At 39.2% G+C, this 10,204-nt stretch overlaps 1 protein-coding gene across 1 annotated transcript; it reads right to left on the bottom strand.

The window, feature by feature from the left end:
* Window positions 1-1,136: 1,136 nt before the first annotated feature.
* Window positions 1,137-6,033, bottom strand: ren (renin). Its single transcript, XM_028583422.1, has 9 exons — window positions 5,957-6,033; window positions 5,366-5,513; window positions 4,757-4,880; window positions 4,200-4,318; window positions 3,882-4,078; window positions 3,228-3,350; window positions 2,966-3,107; window positions 2,754-2,852; window positions 1,137-1,385 (listed from the first exon to the last, which is right to left on the bottom strand). The coding sequence occupies exons 1-9, from the start codon at window positions 6,031-6,033 to the stop codon at window positions 1,224-1,226; spliced, it is 1,191 nt and encodes a 396-aa protein (XP_028439223.1). The 3' UTR covers window positions 1,137-1,223.
* Between the last annotated feature and the right edge of the window lie 4,171 nt (window positions 6,034-10,204).

Here is a 10,204-nt window from a genome sequence, read left to right as displayed (position 1 = left end):
TGCCTGCTCTGGTTGGGCTGATTAAATCTGCTACAGCAATCTTTTTTCAACTTCACTTTCGCATGGTCACAAAATGCATTCGACAGACATAAAGGAAAATGATGCAGTCACTAATGCAGAGGCGCCAGAAGTGGGGGTGGGATGTGTGTGTGTGTGTGCGTGTGCGTGTGCGTGTGCGTGTGCGTGTGCGTGTGTAACATACCAACTAACGTGAACTGTCATGCATTTGTGTTGACTGGTCGGCCGGTTGTCTGTGTAGATTTTGCCTAAGGGCGTAAGCGTCTAATAAGAAACAATAATTTTAAGTAGAAATAAAGTTGCAACAGCATGTCAGCTGGTGCTCTCATGAAGACGATGGTGAAGAAAGAAAAAGATTTAGGTAACGTATTTAACAACAAACTTTATTTTCGGGGGAAAGAAGCAAACAGAAGCAACTCTGTCTATTACTTAGCTGTGGGTGCATTTAACCTCAACACTTTGGCTCCCTTTACTCATGGATTAGGCTCCAAATTGAAAATAATAATAATCCAATAAATGTATGAATGTGGGGGGTGGGGTGGGGTGGTATTTGTTAAAGGAATACGCCACCGTTTGTTGAAATAGGGCTTATCACGGTCTACCCTGGCTGTAGATAGGTGGGCCAGCGCATTTTTTGTCTCAGTGCAAGCAATTAGGTTGTTTTTTGTCTTTTGTTGGCTCACTTTTACTCTCAACATGCTAACCGGCAACATAGGATTCCATTCACTATGCTAAGCTAACTAGTGGCGGCGCTGCCGGTGTTGCACCGGACTAAAACAATGCATGAACAAAAAATGCGTTGGCCCACCTATCTACAGCTAGGGGAGACCTTTAAAAAAGTAAACAAGTTTATTCTTGTTACGTAAATACATACAGGTATAGATTTCTACTGTTGCTGTATGATCATTATCAGTAGAGTCTCTCTCATGCATGCACACATAGACACACACACAAACACACACACACACACACACACACACACACACACACTGCTTATAAGGTGTTCAGTGCAACTGGTGCAAAAATATCAGAAAGCAGGATTTGCAAAAAATGGGCTTTGGATATTCCTGAATGTGCACAACATTTTTATAGCCAAAACACAAATTGTCTTAAAAGCAACTAAAGGGAGGACTGGACAAAGAGGAGATTGCAGCAAAGATAGAGAAAAAGAAAACAGAGCAACATGGCTGACGTTTAACCTTCCATCAGACTGCTGTAGCAAACCCTATCCGATTATTGCGACGGTCAAACTCTGTGTAGTAGCGGGCAATGAAGTTGGCTCCCAAAATCCAGATGGGTCCTGTAGGGGGCGGCACATCTAAGGCCCTGAAGGTGACAGTGCAGACGTCCCCTTCAATGTGTGATTGCTGGAGCCACAAAGAAAAGTCAGTTTCATCATAAGCCAAACCATAACAGTAACATATTATCAGTAAAAGTAAAGAAAGTATCTTCAAAAAAAATGTACTATAAACTATCACACGTAAAAGTATATGAATAACACCCTCATTCAGCCCCCCTGGGTTCTGAGACTTTTCCTTTTTTAAATCTTATACAACTACAACTATCACTCATTCTTATCAGTACACAGTGATCCTATATACATTTCCAGCAAATGTACACAGCAACTTGCACATGTCTAATCTGCCACATAATTCAAAACACTTGTGTGGTACTATATGACAACATGTTTTATAGGCTGATCATATGGTTTGCTCGTAAAAACAAAGTAACGGCATCTGTAAGAGATTAATACAATATTTCCATCTGAAATGTAGTGGAGTAGTATAAAGGTATAAAGTATAAAGTAGCAGAAAATAGAAATACTGAAGTAAAGTACAAGTACCTCAAATATGTACTTAAAGGTGCTGTAGGTAGGATTGTGAAGATCCAGGACTTAGCCAAAAAATTTGAAAATCGACAACTTCTCAGTCCCTTTCCGCTAAAGCCCAAAACGGTCTCCTAAGCCCCTCCCCCCATAAGGGAGAATGAATGCGTGTGCATGAGCAGTGATTGACACGCAGTTAGACACCCCCCCTGGCCCTGATTGGTGCATCTGAACAGGGAGCGGTGGATTTTTGCAAATCGCACTACAGGCTGTAGGTGGTGCCAGAGGAGCCAGATTTTTTTTAAATTACCTGCTTCATGTAGTTCTACTCAAACATAGGGTCAGTTTCAGCAAATATGCTAGAAAGTTAGTTTTATAAGTCTTACCTACTGTACCTTTAAGTATAATACTTGAGTAACTTATATTCCACCATTGTAAACCGCTATAACAGTAACATATTTAGAGCTCTCAAATCCTTTATATAAGTAAAAGTAGCAACACCACAATGTAAATATAATTTGTTACAAGTAAAAGTCTTCCATTCAACATTCTACTTGAGTAAAAGTACATAAGTATTATCAGCAAAATCTCTACAAAGTATCTATAGTGATGGTGTCCTCTTTTACCCCCCAGGGTCCTTTCAAAAAAAATTTATGCAACTACAAGTAGGATAATATCATTCTTATCGGTGAAAAGTGATCCTATATAAATCCCAGCATATGTAGCAACTTGAGCAGGTCTAATCAGCCACATTACCGAAAACCTGTTTGTTATTACAACATATTTTGTAAGTGGATCATATGATTTGCTTGTAAAAACAAAGTAAGTACAGTACTTGAGTAATTGTACTTGATTGCGTTCTACCACTGCATGTTAATAAAAATGATTCAGTATTCATCATCCTGCTTACCCATAAGATGTAATCCTCCTGAGTGAGTGAGTATTCTTGGCCACCCAGGTGGAAAGTCACACTGGGCAACGACTTGACAGTGTTGCAGTTGACTTTGTACTGATGAACAACACACATGAAAGGGTGATGACAGGTCATGAATTATTATTATTATTATTTTTTTACAGACAAACATTTTTGTGGGAAACCATGTTGTGTGTGTGAAAACGTACTCCACTTTCATCCAGCTGTGCTCCGATGGTTTGCATCAGCACGGACACAGAGGAGGCTGGGCCAGTGATGTAGGAGGAGCCGGTGTCAATCACAGCTGTGCAGCCCTCTGCACAAAACATCATCTCCATCCCTACAGAAACACTGAAAGAATAAAAGAAGAGGTGGAAATTAAGGCATGTTTCTGAATGGTGCACACACACACACACACACACACACACACACACACACACACACACACACACTCACTGGCAAAATTCTTACCCTTTCATGGTAACTTCCCATTTGCCCGTCTCTCTGGTGTCCATATAATTAAAGTTTCCAGTGTAGTAGTTTGGGTCTGTGCCACCAAGGACCAGCTCTCCACCTGGGGAGTGTTTTGGGTCCCTGAAAACAATAAATAAATCAACCCACTTTTGCTGTGCATATTCTCATTGTCACTGTTGAACTGCGATTTTGGTGATTTTCATCTATGGTTACATGCTCCCTCAGCTAAAGTGTAGCCCTATGACCTCTCATTCTTCAGTGTTCCCCAGAACTTCCCAGGGAAACATCATCATCGTAATAAATTGAGTATTTTCTCAAAACACCCTCTTGTCTGACTTAGATCCAAAATCAGCTCATATGATATAATTTATTTAATAATAGTCAAGATAAAAACTTGAGAATGAATTACTTGAGAAATGTAGAGACAATGTTATCTATTTTTCAATTTTTCAAATTCAAGTCTTGATAGTAGCTGCGTTTTCTTTTTAATTGTCATAGTTGTCTCAGTCAAAACAAAATTACCAAAGCATAATCTATACTTTCTTGCTAATAGCTAAATATATTTTCTTCCAATTATCTTATGAATCTAAATTACAGATGACTCATACAAAATGACGCAGAAGCTAGAGAAGGACAGTGGACTCAACCCACCTGCTGTAGTAGACAGAGAACACCTCTTCCTTGAGGACATGCTGAGACATGATGCGGTCAAACACAGGAGTGATGCCATCGATGGCCACGTTGGGGTAACCCATCCCCAGAACACCATCAAACTTGGCAAAGATAAAGGGCATGGCAGACAGAGAGGTTGCTTCAGCAAACACCTGCACCACAGGGATACCACCCACCTGCATGTAAAGCGGAGGGTCAAATGTTGGATGTGCAGTCTGTGAGAGGAAATTAAAGCCGCAATTTCCATTAAAAATTAACTTAGTTTATCTTTTTACAGGGTATTGATTACAAACTCACCACGACCACATCCTCGCTCAGAAAACCCCTGACATTTCCAGAGGCATACTGGATGGAAAATCCGGTTCCATTCTCAACATAAGTCCAAGATTTGGAGGCATCATACCTGTTGTGGGTATCTAAAAGTTCACAAATCATTTGACCCTGTAAAAATGTGTTGTAATACCCTGCATCTGGGAAGCTTAATTAAGATACGTTTCCTCCAACATATAATTAAGTTGAAAATAGCATTTACTCAATTTATTTAAACTTATAATAACAGGTAATGCAGGTAATGTACAGTTAGTTTTTAGAGCTTTTTTACTGAAACAGCTGCCTGCTATGGCCAAACATGTGACTATGAGAGCCATGAGAGTGATCCAAAACAGTAAAGTTGCTGTAGACAGTTACTGTTACAGTAAGGGCTGGACAGCTAAACAATGAGCTGAAACTCGCTATGAAGCTTCGTAAACATCGAGGGGAGCTGCAGATTCATGTGTTCATAAAAATATTGATTATTGCAGCTTTAAGTAAATGTTATTATCCGGCTTGTATGTGTTATCCACATGGATACTTACAACAGGCAGTGGAGAAAGGTGAGCAGCTCTGCGAGGGCACCCACAGGTTGGCTGAGCCTGTGTCAAACACCACGTTGAACATCTGGGCCGGAGAGCCGATGCTGATTTCCCCAAAGTACTGAGTCTATTAGGGATTAACAGTAAAAAAAAAAAATCTCTTTCTGACTTTCCTAAACCAGCTAATTCCTATGCCGTTTTAATATTTAATGTCAAATTCAATTTGAGGGAATTAAATACCACGTAAATACCAGCGTATGACTCATGCACAAAGAATATTATTATTAAGTATTAATCCAAAGGCGATTGGATCTGCTGTTTTACTCTTGAAGAGTAAACTCTTAAGTCTCGTCCAAGAGACTTTTGAATGGCTGTTTTAACCTTCAAGTAGTCTGTATTTGTGTTTAAGACTTCAACCTCAAATTAAGTTACTTTTGACTCAGTACATTTGGATTTCCTACCAAATGCTTCATAAACACATAACTAATAAAGATAATTGCTTGACGTTTTAAAGAGCCTTTCAAGGGAACCAGGGATGCTTTAGATATGTGAAGGCAGAACAAAAAAAACAGAAATGTTCCTTTAAATATATAATAAACAACATTGTCTCACGTCCAAGTAGTTGGTAAGAGGTGTGGGAACAGTCCCGTTTTTGTTGTCGTCTGTGCTCTTCTGGGCCAACTCAGTCAAGATCTGCTCTGCAGAAATGCTCATCTCCCTCATTGTCTCTCTGATAGACGGCATTTTCTTCAAAGAGATTCTGGAACAGAACAGACAAATACATGCCAAAAGTCATCTTCAGGTGACAGAAACTATATAACCTGTGCGTGATGACTGAAGAAATGCTATAAAGTTATGTGAAGTATATTTGTAATGCTATATATCTGATGCATATGCCTGGTCATCATCCCAGTATAACAATGAGCCTTTAATGGAGCACAGACTGCTTTGCTTTCAGTACCTAGCCAGAAAAATGAACAAAAACACATGTTAAGCCAATACTGAAGACATGAGCTTTTATAATGAACCAATAAAACACATTTATTTTCCTGTCCTTATTGGTTTCGTTGTTTAGTGTCACTATTTTGCTGTCACACTTTCTCTCTTATGTGAATGCAATTATACAGTAAATCCTCACTGCTGTACTGTGTCCTTGTTTCTTCAAGCCAAACAGGTAGGTATATAAAGGAATAAAGTTCTCACCTTCTTAAGGCATGGCTCGCGGTCACTGCTGACGAGAGAACAGCCAAACACATGCAGTAATTCATCAGTGGTGCCATGGTCAATAAAGACCAGCGATGAAAGCTGTATATGTAAAGTTGATGGTTTTGTGAATATTCCAAGTTTATTAAATCTGGGTAGATAAAAGCTGCCTCTCTCTCTCTCTCTCTCTCTCTCTCTCTCTCTCTCTCTCTCTCTCTCTCTCTCTCTCTCTCTCTCTCTCTCTCTCTCTCTCTGGACCCTCAAATCCCTTTATACCATGTCCTCTTCACTGGGCTCTCACCCTTGGGCCACTGACTCGGGTGGGAGCTCTGCTGGAGGTGACCACTTGAAAACAAGTTCTACTTCCCTCCTCCCAACCCCCTCTACCCTTCTGCCTTGGTCACACAACCCTCACTGTGATAAGCAAGACCCACTGAAAGGTTTAAACTTTGACCTCTTAAAAAACATTGAAGACAGAAAGCAGGGCTTCCTAAGATTCCTGACGTTGGTAGGATGGACACCTTGTCTGCAGGGCTGTGAGAAGCTTTAGAGGGATTAAAAGATGCTCTGAGCTGTCAGGGCAGATTAGTTGGATGTTGCTCACTAAACTCAAGTCATTTAAAATCTCAGCTGCTGCAGACAGTGCTCTACAAACATGTACTTTAAAACATAATTTCTTTAATCTGTTGATGTATCCCTTTCACTACATGATGTTCTGGTTTTAAAAAAAATGGCTGATTTTATAAACGTGTTTAAATTTGAATAAAACAATATGGATTGCAGTTTGTCCTGCAGTTGATAACATTTTGTGTTGTCTCTTTTTCCCACAGCCATTGATTCCTTATCTATAAAGCCGACAGGTTTTACACCTCTCTGTTGACCATCTGCTCGTGAATTCTCTCCTCATGCAAAGTTCACTGCAGCTTGTGCACCACTTCAGTATTGATTCTCATATAAACATGCAATAAGGGGGGAAGGACAAGACACATCTGCTAGTTCAGCTCAAGGTTTTAGATAGGTATCATTGGCAGGAGATGGGGCCCATGTTGAGTGTGTTGTGCAGTGCAGGAGATCGGCAGTGTGCTGTGTTATCGTACCGTAGCTCTTGATGCGATGCTCAGGCTCAAAGATTCTTAATGCCTAGTCATTCTGTGCTGCTTCTTACTGTTTGTTTTTTTACCACAGGGAGAAATCCCAGTATCTGGCCTGTCAGGTTGGGGTCATGTTTTGGTACTGTACCGACCACCCAGTCGAGCCAGGAGATATGTGGTGGTCCACGTCAGGCACAAGCTCAGACAGCCAGAGCAGAGGTCAGAGTCTATCTGGCAAGATACTCCCTGTGAGAAAAATGATACAGTGGTTACGCATAATTTAGAGGCAGTCATTACTTAGAAATGCAACAACACTGTATTGCAGCAAGATTGAATAATAATTTGAACTCTATGATTTATGTGCAGTGGCTAGTGTTTACTTGTATGCACTTGGGAACATAAAGCATTACAAGATGACCTGTATTTAACCTGTTTAAAAAGAAATCAGATTTTTTTCAAAGCAGTTATAATCAATATTTTTATAGTAACAATGCATCAAATGACAATGTGAAAACAATGTTTATCACTCGTAGTGATGAACCTACAGACAGTGGTGGAATGTAACTAAGTACATTTACTCAAGTACTGTACTTAATTGAGAGTACTTTCTTTTCTCCTCCACTACATTTCAGAGGGAAATATTGTACTTTTTACATCACTACATTAATCTGACAGTTTTAGTCACCAGTTACTTTACAAATAAAGATTGTTGCACACAAAACACATGTAGTTTATAAAACACAATGTTTTATTATAACTTAAACTACCCAACAACATAACGGCCTACAAGTAGAGCTGAAGTGATTAGACAAGATTAAACATAGAACTGTTTGAATGGTTTCCAGTACTTTTACTTTTAATACTTTAAACACATTTTCTTGATGATACTTACATACTTTTACTTAAGTAACATTTTTAATGCTGGACTTTTACTGTAACAGGATGTTTTTACAGTGTAGTATTAGTACTTTTACTTACATAAAGGATCTGAATACTTCTTCCACCACTGTCTACAGAGAATCATAACCTAAATCTGCATCTCTCCTTGGCTTTATGGAGCTTTAGAGCGAGTTTGAGATCATTGTTTAGCTATTCAGCCTGCAACTTTACTGTTCTGGTTTAGCAGGCTGCTGTTTGCAGTCTGCTCAGCACCAAACAGCAGACAGACAAAGTTAGCAACTAGTTGGTGAAGAAAGTCAGATATTTCCCTCAGGAGTTGGTAAAGACCAAAAAGGAGAGAGAAAAAGGGACTTAACCAGGAGCCAGATAGCAACTTAAAAAGGTGACGATATGTCAATGTTGTGTTCACAACTTGTTTCTGCTGCCACCAAGTGTCCAACAAAAAAAATCAGTCATTGCAGGTTTAAAGCAGTAATAACTGATTTTGTGGCCTCTTAGGGTGGAACAGTGGAACAAGCTGTTAACACAATATTTATTTATCACCTTGTCCCTGTGGCAAATGTGTTACATGTCACACATACCAACAGACAGCTAGTGACATTAGCCTTCATTTGGAGTTGTGTTTCTTCACACCTACTCCCATAGGTCTCAATAATCAGAACTGGGCTTTAACCAAAGTTTTTGTTCCTTTTTAAGTTTTTTGTTGCTTTTCTGACATTTTTGCCACGTTTTTCAACACTTTTTTGGACAACTTTTAGACGTTTATGTCACCTTTCTTTTTAGTTTTAAAAAAAAAGTTTTTGGTGCCTTTTCTGAAGTTTTTGGCGCTTTTAGAAATTTTTGTCTCTTTTTTTGAGAAAAAAAAACGTGTCGTTTTTTTAAAATACGTGCAGAAATGTCCCGGGACCTTCCTAGATAATTAGAGATCTCAACCCAACTAATGTTGAACCCAAAATTAAGCCATTCCCCAGCTTGTCGCTTACTTTGTCAATGTACTGCCTGGTGCTGCTTTAGGATAACACATTTAACTCAATAAGATGCCAGAATACCTGCTCTGTCGGTCTGCCCTACAGCTAGGCCTTACAGGCTGGTTTTGACAGCACATTTTGGTCAATCTCACAGACATCTGACTCTTGACCTGCTTGGCTAAAGTTTCTTTCCCACACTGCCTGGAGGGACCTATGCGTCACTCCTGCCTGGCCTCCCACCTTTCCAATGAGTCCACTCCACTGGTGGGCATGGGAAATGTAGAAATTCTGAAAGATGAGTTATTTGAGCTTCATATGGTTTTTAGTGTCCTTGAAATTTTCTTTGTGGTCCATGCATAAAGTCATAACTCTTTGATTGGCTGTACGTAAATCTTCATAAGTAATAACTTCCTGTGCATTAAACAATCTGAAGTATGGCTATTACAGTTTTTTCCGATTGCTAAACGACAGTGGGCACAACTGGAGTCACATGTGCAAAACTCAAACTACAGTCTGCATTACCAACAGTCACCTGAGCTAAACAGTTCACATCACCTGCAAAACTCATTCAAAGCAACACAACTCTTAACACATGTCTCAAAACAGGCTCAGTGCAGCCAAACACTATGCACAGGCCTCACTGAGATAACACACACTGTCACTCAGAACACACTGAGGGTAAAAACACTAGCGTCAAACACCAATACAGAAATTACAACTTTTTAATCTTTACAGTTTGAACTATTGGAGTGACTTGACACTACTCAATAGTTTATTTAAGGAAAAGATATAGATTGTATAGCATACCAATTTTTACATACGGTAAACAAGAAGGAATGAAAATCAGCAGTTTTCTTCAATATAGTATTTTGTCTCTAGTAATTTATGGAATTGCTGGGGTAAAAAACTAAAGGTACATAACAGTAACAAAGAATAGTGTGACTAATCCTGCCTCTCTCCAGCATCATGTGGCAAGTTTTCTGCATCATCTCTAAATAAAAATGAATGTGGTGTTTCTATTGCTTTCACCTCCATTTGTTTCTGAAAAACAGTAAGAACACAGTTTTACTATTGTAAAGATATAGTGTTTTCCGTTTTTTTTTTATAGCTGTGTACATAACCTCAGACATCTTACCTGGACATATTGGTATCTTTGCTTTTTTACCTGTTTCTCTCAAACGGTACAGTGTATAATTGTTTCATTCTTATTTGGTGTTTGTATACAAAAAAAGGCTTTCTGAGCTTTCTCTATATAAATACCACATATGTTCACTAACTAGTCTAAAACA

This window comes from Perca flavescens, chromosome 7 (assembly GCF_004354835.1).
Source record: "Perca flavescens isolate YP-PL-M2 chromosome 7, PFLA_1.0, whole genome shotgun sequence".
Lineage (NCBI taxonomy): Eukaryota > Metazoa > Chordata > Actinopteri > Perciformes > Percidae > Perca > Perca flavescens.
Note: the sequence above shows the minus strand (reverse complement) of the source record. Positions and strands in the feature narration are given on the sequence as shown.